The sequence below is a fragment of the Vigna umbellata genome, chromosome 9, assembly GCF_029865625.1.
Source record: "Vigna umbellata cultivar VRB3 chromosome 9, Vumbellata_1.0, whole genome shotgun sequence".
Classification (NCBI taxonomy): domain Eukaryota; kingdom Viridiplantae; phylum Streptophyta; class Magnoliopsida; order Fabales; family Fabaceae; genus Vigna; species Vigna umbellata.
This window is the reverse complement of record NC_142173.1, coordinates 176,395-195,512: the sequence shown is the minus strand read 5'-3', so window position 1 is coordinate 195,512 and position 19,118 is coordinate 176,395. Positions and strand designations below refer to the sequence as shown.

The 19,118-nt window shown below is 33.0% G+C and overlaps 2 protein-coding genes, 2 non-coding genes and 1 pseudogene across 7 annotated transcripts; 4 read left to right on the top strand and 1 right to left on the bottom strand.

Annotated features, from left to right (window-relative positions):
- Positions 1-1,276: 1,276 nt before the first annotated feature.
- On the top strand, positions 1,277-5,697 carry LOC124822574 (putative GPI-anchored protein At1g61900). 2 transcript variants are annotated; one of them, XM_088097948.1, is made up of 9 exons: positions 1,277-1,443; positions 2,125-2,200; positions 2,271-2,427; positions 2,700-3,569; positions 4,106-4,351; positions 4,459-4,473; positions 4,760-4,903; positions 5,025-5,072; positions 5,296-5,697. In XM_088097948.1, the coding sequence occupies exons 3-9, from the start codon at positions 2,394-2,396 to the stop codon at positions 5,367-5,369; spliced, it is 1,431 nt and encodes a 476-aa protein (XP_087954074.1). In that variant the 5' UTR covers positions 1,277-1,443; positions 2,125-2,200; positions 2,271-2,393; the 3' UTR covers positions 5,370-5,697. The 2 variants fall into 2 exon arrangements, with proteins under 2 accessions (XP_087954074.1, XP_047150552.2); XM_047294596.2 differs by lacking the exon at positions 2,125-2,200 and having other exon boundaries at positions 1,278-1,443.
- A 1,049-nt stretch (positions 5,698-6,746) lies between these two features.
- On the top strand, positions 6,747-6,818 carry TRNAG-UCC (transfer RNA glycine (anticodon UCC)). Its single transcript has one exon. It is a non-coding gene; the product is annotated as a tRNA-Gly (tRNA).
- Positions 6,819-6,908: 90 nt separating this feature from the next.
- On the top strand, positions 6,909-6,980 carry TRNAG-UCC (transfer RNA glycine (anticodon UCC)). The gene has a single exon. It is a non-coding gene; the product is annotated as a tRNA-Gly (tRNA).
- An 88-nt stretch (positions 6,981-7,068) lies between these two features.
- LOC124822579 (uncharacterized) lies at positions 7,069-10,011 on the top strand. 2 transcript variants are annotated; one of them, XM_088098900.1, is made up of 4 exons: positions 7,069-7,579; positions 8,573-8,779; positions 9,324-9,484; positions 9,888-10,011. In XM_088098900.1, exons 1-3 carry the CDS (start codon positions 7,097-7,099, stop codon positions 9,465-9,467), a joined length of 834 nt encoding a protein of 277 aa, XP_087955026.1. In that variant the 5' UTR covers positions 7,069-7,096; the 3' UTR covers positions 9,468-9,484; positions 9,888-10,011. The 2 variants fall into 2 exon arrangements, with proteins under 2 accessions (XP_087955026.1, XP_087955025.1); XM_088098899.1 differs by lacking the exon at positions 9,888-10,011 and having other exon boundaries at positions 9,324-9,670.
- Positions 9,894-19,070, bottom strand: LOC124822576 (polyamine oxidase 1-like; annotated as a pseudogene). The gene is made up of 10 exons (XR_015782206.1): positions 18,928-19,070; positions 18,592-18,841; positions 18,298-18,432; positions 18,130-18,182; positions 17,895-18,049; positions 16,454-16,597; positions 12,712-12,861; positions 10,950-11,204; positions 10,146-10,227; positions 9,894-10,044 (listed from the first exon to the last, which is right to left on the bottom strand). The product of XR_015782206.1 is annotated as a polyamine oxidase 1-like (transcript).
- Between the last annotated feature and the right edge of the window lie 48 nt (positions 19,071-19,118).

The following is a 19,118-nucleotide window of genomic DNA, read 5'->3' as shown; positions in this document are numbered from 1 at the left end:
CTCAACACCCTGTGATCGTTATACTCATTACACCTGGAATGACATAACATGGCCCAGGAAACCATTTACAAGGATAGCTTCATGTTTATAGATGGATGAGTTTTTAATCGACTCTACTGTTAAAATACATTGACACCTGACTTAGTAGTTGTAATTATAAAAGATAGAACAATACGTTTTTAATATTGTATTATTTATTTATTTTATTTAAATTAAAAGATGAGAATTTTAAATCAACTAAACTTTAAAACAAAACTGTAATAGGTTTTCAAAGTGTTTTTATCTATAAAAAATATTTATTTATTTTTAACGTAACATTTAGGTGGGTTTATAAGTTAGCACATTATTTACATCCTTGACTGAGAAAACTATAAGTTGGCACATTATTTACTCAGTTTTTAAAGTCAAAATTTGTTTATCATCATAGTTTTAACCATTAAATTTTAGGTAGAAATTATAACTACAGTTTTTTTTTTGTTTTAGAAAAAAAAAAACTAAATCTAGAAATCTGTATGATTTAAGTATTTAACCAATCTGAAATGAACTTTATTTATTAACAATGACATGTAAACTAAGCATTCTTTTTTTTTTCTGTTGAATTTAGGTAGTAGTTACCTACTAAAGACAATAATGTTTGGTCAAGGAAGATGTGAAGGACATGGATTGGGAATAATTGTAGGTTAGAAAGTTTAGGATCTTAAAAGAGATGGCACATAGGTGTGTATGTGAATGAGAGTATGTGAATGAGAGAATGAGTAGTGTTTTTCAAAGCATTATGTGGCGTGCATTTGCAGGCAAAAAATTTCAATCATGAGTCGAGCTTTTATCAGTGACAAAAAACCTCCTCAGTTTGGTGTTAGTACGTAGCCCAACAAGCCTACCCAAAAATGAAGTTTTTTCTTCTCTTATTTTCTTTTTTCTAATCATATTATTCCATTCACCCTAATATTTTAATAAATATGCTCCCCAAATGAAAATAATAATTTAAAATTAAAATATTACATTATTTATTAACATATTCTTATCAAAAGATATGTCTTGATTAGGGAGTGCTATTTTTTAATCTATTATTACTTTGAAGCAAAGATGTACTTTAGCATTAAACGAAAGGCACCACATCGACAAGAGTTGTTAAGGAAAAGTTAAACCTGAATGATTGAGAGTAAGAAGTTTAAGGAAAAGAGTGAAGAGTGAACAGAACTATTGACTATAGTGTTAGTAGTATTGTTGTGTAGTGAAAACGGTGCGTTTAAACTTTATGGGAATAGGAGTAGGTAATGCGGGTGCCAGCTGTTACCATATCACTCTTCTTCTCTGCTATTCTTCTCTTCTCTTCTCTGCTCCGATTCTTCCATTAGGGTTTCCTTTTTCCACCCGATCCATATTTCCTTTTCTGCAACTATTCCTTGGTCGATTTGATTTTCCACTTCTCGCTGTTCAACGGTAAGCTTTTCAGCTTTTTTTTTTTGTTACGTTACTAAATCAATCATAATCTCTCTCTTTGTTTCTTTCTTTCTGCACTTGTTAACTCGAATCTTGTATTTTTTTGTTGTCATATTTGACATTTCTATTTTTGGCTTGTCAAATTTGGATTTGGTGATCGTGCCACTTAGTGTTCGTTTTTTAGTACAAAGAGGAAAATTAGCTGTTTGTTTCCCTGTCCATCTGGACCCGTGTGTGTAATCTGTTTGTTCACTATGCTTCTAAGGAACTTAGTCATTGCTATAGTTTTCTTGTCGCTTTTTGGTTTTTTCTTTAACTGGAATTGTCCACCTCGGTGAGTTAATTAAGGAATCTAATCTGAGTTACTAGGTTCACTTTATTATTTAATTAGTTTATTTTGGCACAAATCTTGTTGACGCGGTAGAGGAGATACGGGTAATGGTCTGCACAAACTTCGTGGTTAAGGAAAAGAAGCAGAAGTGCAAACCATTTCCGTTGATTACTTGGTTCCATTTTATCTTGGTATTTTTGAAGTGTAATATCTTCTTGTAGGAACTTGCAGAAACGAAAACAAAATCCTAGGGTTTAAAAAGCACTGCTGTGTGCACTGCCCTGTCTCAAAATTCCATTTTTTATTGCTCACTCAAAAAAATTCCTGCTAAATGCATCTCATTTTTTCAGGCTTGATAATCTTGGAGTATAGTCTCACTGGTTTTGACCTGTGCAGTAGCATGTTTGTGTTGGCTTCGGCTATTAGGTAGCGGTTTGGAATTGTACTTGATTGTCCTCTTTCAACAACCTAAACTGTTCTCTGACTTTAATCACAGATCTTAAGCTTGGGGGTATTACATCATTCCTACACTGCTATGTGGTACCAATTGGCTTATCACCGGCAACTGCCACTCTGTTCTCCTGTGTAGAGCTCAATGGTACCAGAGGGCTAGAGAGTTATGGGCTGCTCTGAGGATGCTAATGGTTATAGGGGTAAGACTAGTACATTTTGATGGATGCTTCCTTGTTAGTGGTTCATTAATTTACTGGTTTTTCATAAGCTTGAGTCCTGAAACTGTGCAAACTCTTGTATGGGTTATTTTTGAGGTAGTCATCATCATACTGTAATACATACCAATAAATTCATCAGTCTGTTTTCAATGTCTGTTGGATCAACGCACAATTGTATGCATTGCGGTCTCTTTTTTTTAACATTTTGTTCAAGGAATTATACCTCCTGTTAAGTGCTGATTAAATTGTTGCAGGTTCCTTTTACTGTCAGCTAATTCTCTTTATCGTCTGGCTTCCTACTTTTCAAGATGTGACAGCACGAGAAGTACATGCTGACCATAGAAGAATTACTTCTCTGGTAGAGTTAGTTAAGCAACCTGCTTCTGGTGAATCTGGACTCTTTGACCCTATAGAAATATCACCTGCTGTCTTACCAAAATTCCCGTATCCCTCTGAGTCTTTGCCACCGATGTATCCTACTTTCCCAACCAGATACGAACCAGTTTTAACGGGAAAGTGTCCTGTGAACTTTTCCCATCCAGGTATATCGAATATACTAGATAAAACAGCATCTGATTGCTCTGGACCTTTGGCAGCTCTTGTAGGGAATGTAATATGTTGTCCTCAGTTTAGTAGCTTGATCCACATCTTCCAGGGTTTCTACAGCATGAAATCCGATGATTTGGTTCTACCTAACGCTGTTTCCAATCATTGTTTTTCTGATATCATTAGTATTCTAGCCAGTAGAGGGGCTAATAGTACGATCCCTACACTATGCTCCATAAAATCATCTAACTTTACAGGCGGGTCATGTCCTGTGAAGGATGATATTACTCTCGAAAAAACAGTCAATACAAGTAAGTTAGTTGAGGCGTGCAGCACTGTTGATCCACTTAAAGAATGCTGCAGACCTGTTTGCCAGCCTGCCATAATGGATGCAGCCCTACAGATTTCTGGAAGACAAACGACGATTAACAATAATGAAAATATGGCCGGGGAAGTGAATCACACTGACTATCTTAATGATTGTAAAGGTGTGGTTTATTCATATCTTTCCAAAAAGCTATCATTTGAAGCTGCAAATACTGCATTCCGGATACTGTCTGCCTGCAAAGTCAATAAAGGTACACTGTTTAGCTATTTCATTTTTAATTTAATTTAATTGAATTTATTTATAGTTTAGGAGATTATCAGTGATGCAGCCAATTATATCATTAATGGATAAATTAGGATTAGAATGTGGGGAAAGGAAATTAAGTGATTTTGTATTACTGGTCTTACTGTACCTTATTCCAAATTATTTTTTGTTTTCTGTGTATTGGTTTATATTCTTGTGTCCTGTTACTTGGGTGATTTCACATTTTATCTATATTTCCTTTATAGTAAAGAAGAGATTGAGTTCCATTAGGAAAAAGTTGGAATTTGTGTGTTTTTCTTTTAGGCAAACTAAAATGGCCAGAATGTTGTTTTATATGATATTTTATTTCAATTTTACATTTCCCAGATGCGTGCATTTTATGTTTTGAGATGGATGGATATGCCTGAACCCAAAGTTGTGCATGTGAATGACATATAGTTAAAATTATGTTTTGTAAATTGAATTGTAATCTTGTTTCACCTTTTTTTCAACACTTGTAAAGAATAAATATTGCCTGTGCAGTTTGTCCTTTGAGTTTTAAGGAGCCTGCTGAAGTAATCAGTTCGTGTCAGAATGTAGCTGCCCCTAGTCCTTCCTGTTGTAGTTCATTGAACGCATATATTGCTGGGATACAAAAGCAAATGTTAATTACAAATAAACAAGCTATAATATGTGCAACACTTTTTGGATCTATGTTGCGTGGAGGTGGAGTGATGACAAATATTTATGAGCTTTGTGATGTTGATTTGAAAGATTTCAGCATACAAGGTATTTATCCTGCTCAAGCTTAATTGATATGTGCTGCCCATGGCCACTTTTTGAATTTCTCTGATCTAATTCCTCTGTTGTGGTTCTGCATGATGCTGGTGCGGCAGCTTATGGACAACAAGGTTTGCTCTTATTTCTAGCGCTTGCATTTTCTTCAGAGCTGTTGTTTTTACTTCACTAACCTATTTACACACTGGTTAATACAGCACTTGGTTTTTGTCATCATAGAGTGGGGAATTAGGAGGGATGCATTCTAGGTTCATTAGAATACAATCTTGGATCATCTCATAATAAACATAGTTCCGATGAGCAGAGAAAAAAGCTGCTTTTAAAGCACAGTGTATTAATGCTTGACTTTTGTCAAGGGATAATTGGTAAATAATAAGATGTTTGTTGGTTTATATGCAGGATGTTTACTTCGGAGCTTGCCTGGAGATGTGATATTTGACAATTCATCCGGTTTTAGCTTTACATGTGATTTGAGTGACAACATTGCTGCGCCCTGGCCATCATCGTCATCTTCAATTACATCTTTGTCACTCTGTGCTCCCGGTATGTTTTTGGAGAAAATTACTGTCTTCATCATTGCATACCTTTTCTTTTATTCAAGGATGCTGATATTACAAAATACTGTTTGCGTTTGCTTAACTATTGTCCCTATCCATTTTGGCAGAGATGTCATTACCAGCTCTCCCAACTTCACAAACATTAAAAAATAATGGTAAGTCCCATTTTGAAATTTATTTTATATATTAATACTGATCCGGCTTTTACTTCAACGAATATAATACACATCTTTAAAGATTCACGTTTTCTTGCACAGTGCACACCCTAGTTTTACTCCTATGATATGATTAGAATTTTTTTTGGCCTGTCTCAAATTCATCGTGGTCAAATTGTTGCAGAGCCAAATTTTGACATTATGAACATGGTGGATTTTGCAGGTTGTAATTCCGGTGGCGTTGGATTGCTTTTGCTTATTTTTTCATTTTTCATCTTCAGTACGCTGTTGTGTTGAAGAGATTTTAGGGTTTAGAAGTGTTTCAGGAAGGCAGTTCAATGTGTCTTTGGTGTGGCTTTTGCATGTATATTTTTGAATGGCCTCATTGTATAGAAATCGCCCTTTCTCTCCACATTTCCTCGTGTCTTCCTGCTTGTATGTTCTGAGCAGATCATTCCGGAGTTAGTGCTCATTTGATTTAGGATCCATAATTGTGCTGTGAAGGGTTCGATTATATTTTTTTTTTGCTGAATTGCTGACAAGCAGATGCTAGATTACCGCTAAAGTTTACTATGGCAGCATCAGGGACTGACTAACACTGATTTGGAAAAGGGGTTATGGAACATACTGACTTGGATGATGTTTCCATGCCAATGGTATGCCCCATTCGGAACTGACAAAGTTGACTTTGACCATCCATAAGTATCTGACTGATCATTAGACATTTAGATGTGATTAGAGTTTACTAAATCATTGGAAGCGTCCGGAGTTTAACTGGAGAGTATCTCTTCATGGTAAAACTTTCAGGATATTGGGTGTTAAAACCTGTTAAAAAAAGTGCTATATTTGCTCCAAGCTAATACATACCAAATGCTTAATTCGCAGAATAGCATATTTTAATTCGTATTTTGAAAATAAAAATGCATAAATGACATGAAAATGCTTATAATTTTGTGTGTGGATATTATTATCTAGATGTAATGTTCAGTGACACCAGTTTTTTGAAACGTCAAGATAGTTTTAAGTTATTTATTCTGTGACATAAAATCCAAACTATATAAACCCGTATCAGCATATTTGTCAAGAAAACGTTTTGTACGATGGGATATTTAGAAATTTTACAATTAATTGAATCAGAAACTGGACGAAGAATGTTTAAAAGAATAATAGTAATATTGTTGCAGGGCATAAGTCGGTGAAAATGCAGAAGGTAAATGAAAATAAATTAGATTTGGCTGAAGAGAAATAAATGTAATTGAAAAAAGAAATATAATTAAAAGATACCTGTGTTCTTTATTTTCATTCTAATACATAGTTTAACTCTTATCATATTACAACGATTTTCTCATTACGATTATTTAATTTTTATAATTTTAGCATGGATAATAGCAATTTTTAGAACTGTAAAAACTATTTGATTGCAAGAAAATGGCTTTTTGTGGTAGACCTAAAAACAAAATGGAAATAATTTACTATATTTTATTAAATTAGGTTTGAAAAATAAAAAATCCATAGGTCTATGTTATGTACTGTTCTTCGATTTGACTCGACTTAAATAAGAGCCAAAAGAAAATGACATAAGAAATGAATTAATATATTAATTTGACTATGGATCTGGTGTAGGATTCAGATGAAGAAAGTTAAATTGCAAATATATTTCTGAAACAGTACATAGCGTTTGTAGTCCAACGGTTAGGATAATTGCCTTCCAAGCAATAGACCCGGGTTCGACTCCCGGCAAACGCATTTTTATTTTATTAACTATACTTTTTAATTCATTTAGATGAATAAAATTATTAGTTAAATTATTGTTTTATTTTTCAATTCCCAAAATGTGCGTTTGTAGTCCAACGGTTAGGATAATTGCCTTCCAAGCAATAGACCCGGGTTCGACTCCCGGCAAACGCAGTTTTGTTTTATTCAATGTTTAATTTTTTGGACCATACATGGTATGGTACTGTTAAAACTTACTAGAAGATTACTTAATCTTAAAACCTTAATATACTTTAATTTTACTGACTGGCATGGTTATTCTGTGTCTTTTTGGAGGTTTGAAATCCAATCTAATCCTCTTGTATCCATCTCACAGCTCTAAAATGGCAAATGCTTTGAGAGTTGGTTGTGTTATCTCTCTCTGCTCCTTGCGGAATACCACACCCCATCTTCCCCTTCTCTCCAACGCCACGCGCTTCCGTTCCAAGTTCCCGTTTTTCACCCTCTCATCGTCGCAAAACTCATTTGGGTCTCCTTCATTTCGAACACTCTCTTCTTCTTCCATTGATGAAGCAGTAACCACCGAAGCCATCACGGGGAATGCAAGTGGTGAAGCTGAGAGCAGTATTAGGGACTCCGCGGGGCTGCTTGACATAAGGGTTGGACGCATTCTGAGGGCATGGAAACACGATGAAGCTGATTCCCTGTATGTTGAAGAGGTTGATATCGGTGAGCCTGAACCCAGAATCATATGCAGTGGCCTTGTCAAGTACATCCCTATTGAACACCTTCAGGTATTGATGATTTGTAGTCAATTTTGATGTGGGTTTTGATTTGGAATATTTAATCCTTGAGTTTTAGTCTTTCTCTGCTGAAAAACACTGTACAAAGTATCACCGATCTCAATTTTTTGTGGAATTTAAGCATATTCAGACATATTCTGTATGTTGATATTCTTAGTATTAGCTTAAGGTTTATACTATCTTGCAGCTAGCTTTCCTACATGTGTGAGGGAGCAACGAAGTGTAAACACCCTAAAAAGGTTGTTGCATTTGGGCATGTATCCTTTCTAGATACCCCTCAAACAACCATTTAATACCCTAATCTGCATCCTATCATTCTTTTACTTGAAAAAAAGAAGCATCAATGTTTTTATGTTAATTTAATGTGTATTTTTTCTGTTAACTTTATATACGTATGTCGTATCCTATAATTGGAATTACCGTATTTATCGCATCCTTGTTTTATCATATTCATGTATTATGCTGTATCCATATCCATGGTTCCTAGGTCGGGGGCTTCCACAAGAGTAGAGAGGGAAATTATACTAGGATAATATTTTTTTAGATGATTTTGACATAATGAGATTTGTTAAAGGGAAGTATATTTGTGTGGAAGCAAATTATTTGAATGATTGTATAAAATTTTAGACTGTCATATGTCACTACAGAATTAGTTCAGATTATCCTCTCTTGATAGTTAGTTAATGTGGTTTCAACTTTCAAATCAAAACTTCTATTCATTTGGATAATCCTTGTAGTGGAAGAAACAGTGATTTCTATTGACTGCTCTCTGTGCACCACTTGTACAGTGTGTATTCTACGAGCAACACACTTTATGTTGGGTAAATAATGTAGAAAAACTTATGATTGGTTGAATAGTTACTTCTCTGTGTGTGCATGGCAACAGTGCAGAAGTGGATTTGAGGCTGGAATTGGCATCATATTGTTGTTTTTTCTGTACAAATACAAGTATATAATAGTTAACTAATCGTATGGTACATGCAGGGCAAAAAGGTTATTGTCCTTTCCAACCTGAAGCCAAGAAATATGCGTGGTGTCAAGTCCTGCGGAATGCTGATGGCGGCTTCTGATGCAAAGCATGAGAATGTTGAACTTCTGTTCCCTCCTGAGGAAGCAGCTCCTGGTGAAAGAATATGGTTTGGAACTGAAGATGAAAAAGATAATCAACCTGCTGCTGCCACTCCGAATCAGGTAATAGCTCTTTCTTAATAACAATTATTAATATGACTGCCTAGTTGAATAAGGAAGTTCTGGAATTTAGATGATCTATATGTTTTATAAATAAGGCCAAGTGACATTTTAAACCAGTCAGTTTTGTAGTTATATGGGATAAAATATAGTTAATGTGTGTAATTATAATTGTCTCAGGCACAAGGTTTTCATTACAGCTATGGACTGAAAAAACCATAGTTCAGGTGGTATTTTTCAATGAAGTATAGTAGACTCTTGAACTAAACCACTTTAATTATATATGTTAAGATAAACACACTTTAATGAGTAGGGAAAAAGTTTATTGGTTAAATACAGTGTAGGGAAGAAGTTCAGCACCTGAACTTAGAAAATTGAAGACTTATTTATCTGCGGAAGAATTAGAGAACTTAGAAGCATAATGTTAGTTATTTTTCTCATAAGTAATTTCAAGAGAAATGCTGGTTGATGGTTTGTGTCCATCCTGTCTCTTTTTTTTCCTATCTGGGTCTTATTCTTCTTCTTCTTCTTCTGTGACAACGCACAGATACAAAAGAAAAAGATATGGGAATTGGTGCAACCTCATCTCAAGACAGATGTTTCTTGCATTGCGATGCTAGGGGAGCATGTCATGCGTACATCTGTAGGTTCAGTAGCATGCCAGTCCTTGCAGAATGCAAATATCTCCTGATCAGCCAACACCTATCAGTACGCAATTGTTCTGCTTAACAATGAATTTTTTGGTTTATAAATTGTTGTTTATTTTATATGTACTTCATTTTCTTTAATAGTTCTAGTTTATATTTTAGCATTTTCACTTGGACATAATTATTTCAAATACAGTAGTTTTAAGCAATACTAATAATAAATATCAGTTGTTTTTTGGGGGGCTAATTTCTTGAGGGTCACAAGCAAATTTGTCGGCCAATTTGTAAGTACTAGGATAGGTGAGTAACTTCCTATTAAACGTAATTTAGCTAGTTCGAAATAACCTAGGCTTTAAAGGGAGGACTGATCTGTTTTTGTTTGATCCAGACCCACCTCCAGGTCATGATGATTCTCATTATTCACGCTTCATTCATCTTCGTCTAATGAAAGGGATTTTCTGCAGGTCGATGTAATCATAATTTGGCTTCTGCTATCCGAAGCTTGCCCCTGGGATATAATTGTCTGGGAATATTGCATTCGGTCAATACTAGCAGGGGCTTAAAATAATGGAGTTTGTCTCTTTCTCATTTCTTCCAGTAGCTCTTTGCTAGAATCAATACCTGTCATGCATTCACGTCCACAAGTAGGACCTTTACGTCATTGCCACTAAAGTTACCAATAATCTGTTTAGGGAAGCAAACTTACACAAGTTAATGCTCACCTGCGAGGTATGCACCATGCACGTAGCCACTAAATCTGTCACTCGTGTGTTCTCCAGTAAAGAAAATGCGACCTACTGGAGCCTGAATCATAACCCCAAAAATTAAACACAACGGAAAATGATTTTGAAAATATAAATATTTCCTGTAGGAATGAACACGACTAAATGTTACAGAACATATCAAGGGGCACAAAAGAAAACCAAAATACAGGCCAGCAGTCCGTCCCAATAGGAGAAAAACACAATAGGTAATATTGGAACACCAAATTCAAAACTTAAAATGTGGTTACTAGTGTAGTTTTTCGTGATTGATTATTGCAATTTGGTAACATATTCATACGACCAGTAGGTTATCAGAAGAAAAAGATACAGAAAAAATGGTCACTTTACAATTGGATGTTTAGTAATTCTAGAACATGCTTCAGGAAGGAAAACTACGTATGTTGCTCTACTCCCTGCCCTGCTCGCTCTTTTTTTACCCTTTGTTTGGGAGGTATTTCGCAAGTGAAATCCTAGAATAATTCACAGAAAAATAAATGCTCTAGAATTTTATTTTTTGTGTCCGCTTTAACACTTCGTTAAGCTAATACGGTAAACTTTCGCATTTGTATTAAATACGATTTTCGCAGTAGTTAAAAGCAAAGTCAAGAAATACGACTTCTTTCACGTGTTTTCAAGTCTGACTTTAGCTATGTAGATGAGTATTTTAAAATCTAGCAATTTCAGTAATTTTCGTAACAGTCAATTTTGTAAATTTTCCAATGTTTTTGGTATGTTTATGAATATTTAAAATTATTAACAAACCTTAATATCATGAACTAGTTGGGTATTAGAGATGATGGGATGGTTGCTGTAGCTGCCACGTTGGAACCTGTTATTCCACCATCGAGGAACCAGTATATCAATGGCATCAGGAATATTGGGTCCAAACATTTCCCTGAGCACCTCCATAGCTTCTCTCAAGGTGTCTTCATCGGCTTGAGCTTCCACACGATTAGATTCCCCATTTGTCAATGTGACGGACAAGATATTAGATCCAGGGTATGTGTTCTCCATTTGCTGTTGATAAAGAAGTGGATCAGATAGCTCTACAAGGTTTTGACAATATAAGAGAAAAAGACTAACGTCCAACATTTGTTGCAAAGCAATCTGATTCAATTATTATCAAGGTCCTCGAAGTTATTATATTAAAAGTCGATGGCTAACTCCTCTACAATTAAGTCAGTTGGTGAAGTTTTGATACTTAACTGTAAAAGTCCGAATTTAGTTGTACCATATTTCAACCCTTTCTCTCCTTATCCTCTCTACTTCCTACAAGAAAATCATGTCAGTGTTGTTTGTCGTCTAGACTTTAAAACTCACGTTTCAGTCGTGAAAAATCAAAATTATTGAAATTAATTTCTCAAATATTGATCCATGTTTGACTTATATAACAAAACCAAACACTCAATACCGGTATTGAAAAGAAATGTCTGCTGAAATTATATGATACTTTCGAAGGTTAATTTTCTTTCCATTGGAAGATTGATTTTTTTTTATGGAAATATTATTTTTATAATTTGAAACACAATGTCTATTTGAACTAGTTTTTTCATAAATTGTTGATGAATAAATAAATAAATAATTAATTTAACTTTTTCTTCGATTAAAATTAATTTATATACAATTTAAAATAAAAATCCGATAAATTATATAACAAAGCTATTACAAAAAAAGGATCAAATTTACAAAAAAAGCTTATCATTTTTTTTATGAAAGTTCTACTTTATAATTTGAAATATAGAATTTGTTTAGACCAGTTTTTCATAAATTTTTATAATAAGAAAGGAATTTGACTTTAAAATTAAAATTAGTTTATAAATTAGAAATGAAAAAATTAGAAAAATTATATGATTTTTTTTTACAAATTAATTCATGTATAAATCAATTTTAGTTTGATTTTTTTTTTTCTCATGTGAGATCTAGTTAACAAGAATTTCCATCCTCAATTTATCCCATTTTTTCGGAAAGAAAATCAATCATTGATGGTAAGTTATTCCCATTACGAAACTTGTTCGGATAGCACCAAATAATATTGCACACACATATCTAGAAGTATAATGAATCGCTTGACAGTAACAAGGATAAAAAAAACTATTATATCCGTCCTATCTCTACAAGTATGTGATTAATATTTTCAACAACAATGGGAGTTGTTGCATCAAAAGTGTTTTATTAAGACGAGCACTTTTAAAGGTCAAAATTACTTGGATAAACAAAATTAAAAGGACACCTTGGGTAAATCAGGGAAGGGATCAGCAACACTATCTCTCCATATCAGACAAAAAGATACGTACGCTTACATTGGATCCTAGTGTTAGTTAAGAGGATATTACTTAAATTTCACGTAATCAAAATTGTGTGCCGGAATGAATTAGATATTTTAATTGCCATGTTTTCGTTATTCACATTATTTCCCAACTTGAAGTATATATGACGCATGCAATGCAACATGCGAGAATTTTATTCCTAACATATAGCAGTATAGTATAAATACAGCAAGAACACACAAAAACTTCGAACAAACCTGCCAAAATGTGTAGTAGCCTCTCCGATCGTGAGCATAGATGAAGAATTCCTTTCCGGGTCCAGTTGGCCAGAACTGATATGGAAACTTCAAGAAAATTTTCGTGTACACCATTATCTCACATTTCTGTATGGCTTCCAATTTCCATCCCTGAGTAATTAATGAATTTATCATGGACGTGTCGAATCAGACAAATATTACTTAGTTAAACCAACAAATATTAAAATCATTGAAGGGAAAGTTTGACGACTAATCTCGTCTGGGAGTAGGAACCAGACATAGTGTCTCAATTCATCTGTTTTAGTTATGTAATGGCATCATGTAAAGCTTAAAAAGCTAATTGTTATTTTTTCGAAATCTAAAATAATTAGACCTAAAATATATTTTTTTTAGATTTTTTTTAGACTTACAATTAGTATTGAATTTCTTTTGGAATATTTTTTTAAATAAGAACTTTACCTACTTGGATTTTGAGCCAGTCCTACTTATTACCTACTTATATTATAGATATCTCTTTTTATTATTAAGTATTTGAGAGTTTTGTTTTCAAATAAATTTTCTCCTATTTCTCCTAGAGATTTCGCACCAAAAAAAACCATATACTCTATCTCTAATATCCTTACCAAATTATAGTGAGAACACTAAGTATTACTGATCTTTAACTACAACTAATTAATTATAAGGTTGTAAGGTTGTATCAATGGACAAAAAAGACAGAACACGAAACTAAGAGAACAACATCAACAATAATAATAATATATTATAATAAAATTTTATAAATAAGATATACAAAAATGTTTAACCTATTATAATATATATAATTGTTTTCATAAATAAGATTATAACTATCAAAAACATTTCATTAACATCCATAATTTCTTAATATCTTTTTTCCTATATTTGTCGTGTTACTTACTATACTTACACTTTTCTCTATATCACCCTAAAATCTTAATTAATACCATAGTTTTCACGTATCATTTTCCAATAACTTTTTTATATAAGTTACAGGGAGCCATAAGTTTATATAACGCTAATGTGCATAAATGATATTAATGAAAGAATGAAAAGAATATTATATTTTTAATTTAAGTTAGTGGTCATTATTAGATCAAGTGTGACACCTTTCCTCGAATAAAAGATAAAACATTATTAAAGACTATAAAGAACAAGATGTGTAAAAGGTTTAGCCCATGCAACAAAATAACTATCTGTTCTCAATATCAAAATCCACGACAACGTATGCAAGCAGCAAGCTGGCTACACAGTGACTCATTCAAGAGGTTGACTATTAATAAATCAACGTTTTAATCTTGAAAGAAAATTATCTCCTAAGGCTAGGATGACAACTAGATAGACTGTTATTTTGGATTACAGAGAATTGAATAAAAAAACATCAATTCATATTGTGGTCCATAAAAAATTAACTACAATTTGATCAACTCCTATTTATTTAATAAAAATTTAGTTCAATTAATCTACCAGCAACTCTTTTGAAGATGGATTTCTGATCCACTCATACAATATTTTATTTTTAAAAAAATAAATAGTTTTCAATAATATTTTCTTAAAATAATTTAAATATATATAAAAATAAAGTTTTTAAAATAAATTAGTTATGAAAAATTGGTTGAAATTAATTTTAATCTATTAAACATTAATAAAATATCAACTGAATTTCAGGAAATAATAGATGAATCATTTATATCTATAACAAATAAATAAATGAATTTTATCTCATTAATGTTTTTTATATTTTTGTAATAGATAGATTTAATGAATGTATTTAAAAATATTGGATAAATAATTTGTCATATCGCATAATCTGTAGAGCTCGGTATAATATAAGACCTAGTCAACTATGCTTTTAATGCTAAACTCCAACTTATGTAATGGCATTAGAACATGAGGCTACAATCTAAATAGCTTTAAACACAAATATCAACTGAATTTCAGGAAATAATAGATGAATCATTTTTATCTATAACAAATAAATAAATGAATTTTATCTCATTAATGTTTTTTATATTTTTGTAATAGATAGATTTAATGAATGTATTTAAAAATATTGGATAGTTAATTTGTCTTATCGCATAATTCAACTGAAGAGCTCGGTATAATATAAGACCTAATCAACTATGCTTTTAATGTTAAACTCCAACTTATGTAATGGCATTAGAACATGAGGCTACAATCTAAACAGCTTTAAACACAACAAAACAGATTGGAATTTAAGTAGCATCTCCAACTACGGGACTAAAAATTGTTCTTAAAAATATTTGTATGAATCCTATATTGCCACTTGGAACTTTATCATTTTTATTGTGAGTGTTAAGAACTCTTTTGTAGTTCCAATCGTCTTTCCTTTCTCTTTTTCACTTCTCTCATAATTTTTCCTTTCCCAAATTTTCAGTCTTTGATGAGAACATCTAGCATGAAATTTTTTTAATCTATTCCAACCACCTCAACAAGAACCCAATAAATCCGATTTAATTTTATTGTATAAAATGAGATATTATTATTACTATTCATAGAATAAACTTAATAAGACTTACTAAAATAAACTCAAAAAGTGTATCAATCTTAAAAACCTATAAAACATACTAAAAAAAATTATAATTTAAATTGAATTGGATATTTTTATCTAGTCTGTTCAGTTTGTGGTCTAAACGAGTTTAGACCAAAATATCTAGTAGGTGTATGTTTTATGAATTGATAAGCATCTTTGAAAACTTAAAAGAGTTTTGTTTTTAAAACACGTGTATTATAATTTACATTTATTTATATATCAAAAAGCTATACTTAAAATTCAAATTTAAATTTAATAATGACTTAAATTATACAAATTGTTCCGATAGGGTTTGGAAGTCCCCTGCTAAAACACTTTTAGTTGTACTGAAGACTGGATGGGTGTTGAAGACCGGATGGACACCTATCAAAGGCACTCCAACGTTCAAGTCAGTAAAATGATCGAACGGTTGGCACCGCAAATAATGCGTGTGGTGTGTATAATAAGAAGCCTCGTCCAAAAATCATATCTGGAAATTTATACGGGTTGTAATCCTAATGACAGCCCAATCATGTCTTAATCTTCATTAAGAGATTAATGAGTCATTACCTAGGTGAACGACAATGGAAAAACATCCTGGGAGGACGTTAACTTGACATGAATTAATTTTAGTTGAAAAAACAAGTACAATCCATTTAAAAAATAATCAAATCAATTGAATATATAATTTTTGAAATAGTTTACCATACCTAACCCATCCAACTTAATTAATAACCCTAACCTATCATATCGTTTAATTCATTCAAGAAAACCACTGGATAAATTCGGGATCTCCACGAAATATCCAACTACATATGAATTCCACATCATTTTTTTAAGATCTTATTTTATTGTATCATTTTTAAAATTTTCTTACAAATTTTACTTAAATAATTTTTTTTATAAGACTTGCGTTTTAATCAAAATAATATTTTATTTATTAATTAATATTTTAAAGTTGAAAATATTTTATTTTATTTTTATGATGCATAGTCTTATTTAAATTTTAAAGTATTTTGTCTATCATACTGCAACATTTCAATTAAAATGTTTTATATCAAAGTTAAATCTTAAATTTATGAACATCAAGGGAGATGTTTGAATACTTAATGAAATCTTAAACTGTAGAAGGCAGAAAGAAAAGAAGATACAGAAAGTATTGAGGATATACGTAGACAAGAGAAGAAGACATACGGGCAAGAGTGGCTTAAAGGCAACGAGGTCGCTTTGGAGAACACCAATGCTGACAGACACAATTACGTAGTTAGCTTCGTAAACGCAACCATCCTCTGTTATCACCCTAACGCCACTTCCCCAATGCAGTATTTCACGAACCACCTGCACTGGACAACATCCGTGCTAAGAGCCGAGACAAAACAAATTATTTAACTTTTATATAGACTTTTCATACCGATGGTTATTGTTAATATAACTTGTTATTGACGTGTGTTTAAGTGTATTGATTAAGAATGATAGACCATTTTTTATCAGAAATTACAATAAAATTACATTAATAGGAACTTTTTATATAAAAATATTTACTTTTTAATTACTTTTACATGGCCCTTTTCTTTCTTATCAACTAAAATGAGGGCAAAGCAGTAAAATATCAAGAGATTATGGCAAGCAAGCCTAAAACTCACCTAAGAATTCGTTGTTTCTTATCTTTCAGTTTAGGTTATTATTTAGACGCTCCTCAATTTTTCTACGCCTATAAAAACACCTATTAAAAGTCAATATTTATATTTTTATAAGTATCTTTCTCTAAATTATTGTATATTTTAAAATAAAAATATTATTTGATTGTTTCGTTGGAAACTTTTGGCGAATCAAGGATGCTGAGTAGGAGTATACGATTTACTTAATAAATTAATAATTATAATAATCAAATATAAACTTTTCTCTCTCTCTCTCTCTCTCACAATTCTTTAACAGTATCTTGAACATTTGCCTAATTTTTATTATATAACTTCTTTCCCACGTATCAACAATAACTTGGGCACTCGTTAAAATTCTCACTTATAACAATTTTTTTTTGGAGGGAAAAGTATAACATATATTCAATATATTATAAAATATTTTCACCAAAATTTTCAATTTGGAGATTAATAGCTAGCAAAACCCATTCTTTTATTAATAACTGTTTCTAAAAACAAGAAAGGGAAAGAAAGTTTGGACTATGTAGATATACAAATAATAGACACACTTAATTTGTATAAACAAACCTATTATATGAGTTTTTTTTTTTCTAAAGTTAAAAGTTACAAGAAACTAACAAAAAAAAGTTAAAAGAAAAAGTTACATAAATTATTTTTATTTATATAAAGAAATAATTTTGTTACCTTTTTCTATTTTATTTGCAAATACTTAAAGATAAATTTATCCCTCACAGTCAACAAATATGCAATATACCATAAGCACGGAGAACGCTGGCAGAAACACATTAGATAAACTCTGCCATCGTATTACCTACTGTGTTTCTTTCAGCACAGAGCAATGGTAGCTAACAGACAAACCCACCAGTAAAGTACGCACACCACCACCACTACGAGAGGGCCCATGGACTTGGCGCGTAGGCATTCATGAGTCAACGAAGGAAATGAATAGGAATAGAGAATTAGAGAAGGAAAACTACCTGGTTAAGTTTGAGACGACTGTCCAATATTTTACCCTCGGATGTGAACAGAAAATTTTCAGCCATTTTGTACAGCAAATAATCAAAACCTCTTTCATCCGCAACCGAATATTCACTTTCTCCTAAGTCTCTGAAGGTACATACCGGTACCGCCTCTGCATCCACAACTAACACATCCATAAACAAACTGGGCAAAACATACATGTTATTCAATTCACAAATTCAGGAACACAACCTGCCATTTCAAAATCATGGAGGATGAAATCAATTGCCAGCTCTAACGGCGTCCTAACAGGAAGCAAGCAACAATAAACACAATCAACCGTTACTTATAGTCACAAACTCGCAATCACACAACATTCATTCGTTCCTTCATCGAATCATTTTGTTACTGAAAACTTACGAAGGTGGATCGGTTTTGGAGTTGGAGCCATTATCGCCTCCTCCCACATCTTCTTCGTTCATGAATTTCCGAATTGCTGATTCCACGGCCTTTTTGTACGAGTCCGCAGCGATTCCTCTAGGGAATATCTTCCCACTGCAACCAACTCCTTGGCGGAAAATTCAGTGACATTTGTAGACCACAGGAAACCGATAACACAGAACATAACAAAAGGAAGCAAACAATAAAGAATGACGACGCTAACAGTAAGAAGAAGTACGCGCTGCAATACGGAAAATAACAGTGTTCCTGGACCTGCGATCGTAGATGTTGTATCGCACATTAGAGTAGTCGGCGAAGTAGGTTCGGAGGCCAAATTCGTTTGCGAGTTCCCAAACAGGATTGGACTCTTTGCCTCCGACTCCGACAATCCAACCGGCTCCAAGTTCCACTGATACGCCGTCGAATTTTTCTTTCCGGATCCTGCCGCCTATGCGGTCCGAAGCCTCGAGGATGACGAGGTCCTTTATGCCGTTTTCGGCCAGAACCTTCGCCGCAGATATACCTTTCACACAAAAAAAAACGTGATTATTATAGTACGGAATGGCGGAGGTTACGGAGAGGAGAAATTGTAGCAGAGGAGGTACTGACCGGATATACCAGCTCCGACGACGATGACGGAGGATCGAGAGGGAGAATCCATGAAATGAAGGAAGGGAGGATGGTGGAGAGAGAAAGAGAGGAAGATGAAGAATACGAAATGGGTGAGTGAGTCGAGAGACAAAAATAGCGGGAGTGAGATTTGATAACAGTACCTAAAAGTTAACAATGATTTTGCATAA

What these genes read in the sequence shown, in the direction of transcription:
- LOC124822574 (XM_088097948.1), top strand. Translation starts at nt 2,394, where the DNA reads ATGGGCTGCTCTGAGGATGCTAATGGTTATAGGG. An exon ending in GGATGCTAATGGTTATAGGG is followed by an intron (nt 2,428 to 2,699) that starts GTAAGACTAGTA and finishes AAATTGTTGCAG; the next exon opens with GTTCCTTTTACTGTCAGCTA. An exon ending in ACAAACATTAAAAAATAATG is followed by an intron (nt 5,073 to 5,295) that starts GTAAGTCCCATT and finishes TGGATTTTGCAG; the next exon opens with GTTGTAATTCCGGTGGCGTT.
- LOC124822579 (XM_088098900.1), top strand. Translation starts at nt 7,097, where the DNA reads ATGGTTATTCTGTGTCTTTTTGGAGGTTTGAAATCCAATCTAATCCTC. An exon ending in TCCCTATTGAACACCTTCAG is followed by an intron (nt 7,580 to 8,572) that starts GTATTGATGATT and finishes TGGTACATGCAG; the next exon opens with GGCAAAAAGGTTATTGTCCT. An exon ending in CTGCTGCCACTCCGAATCAG is followed by an intron (nt 8,780 to 9,323) that starts GTAATAGCTCTT and finishes GACAACGCACAG; the next exon opens with ATACAAAAGAAAAAGATATG.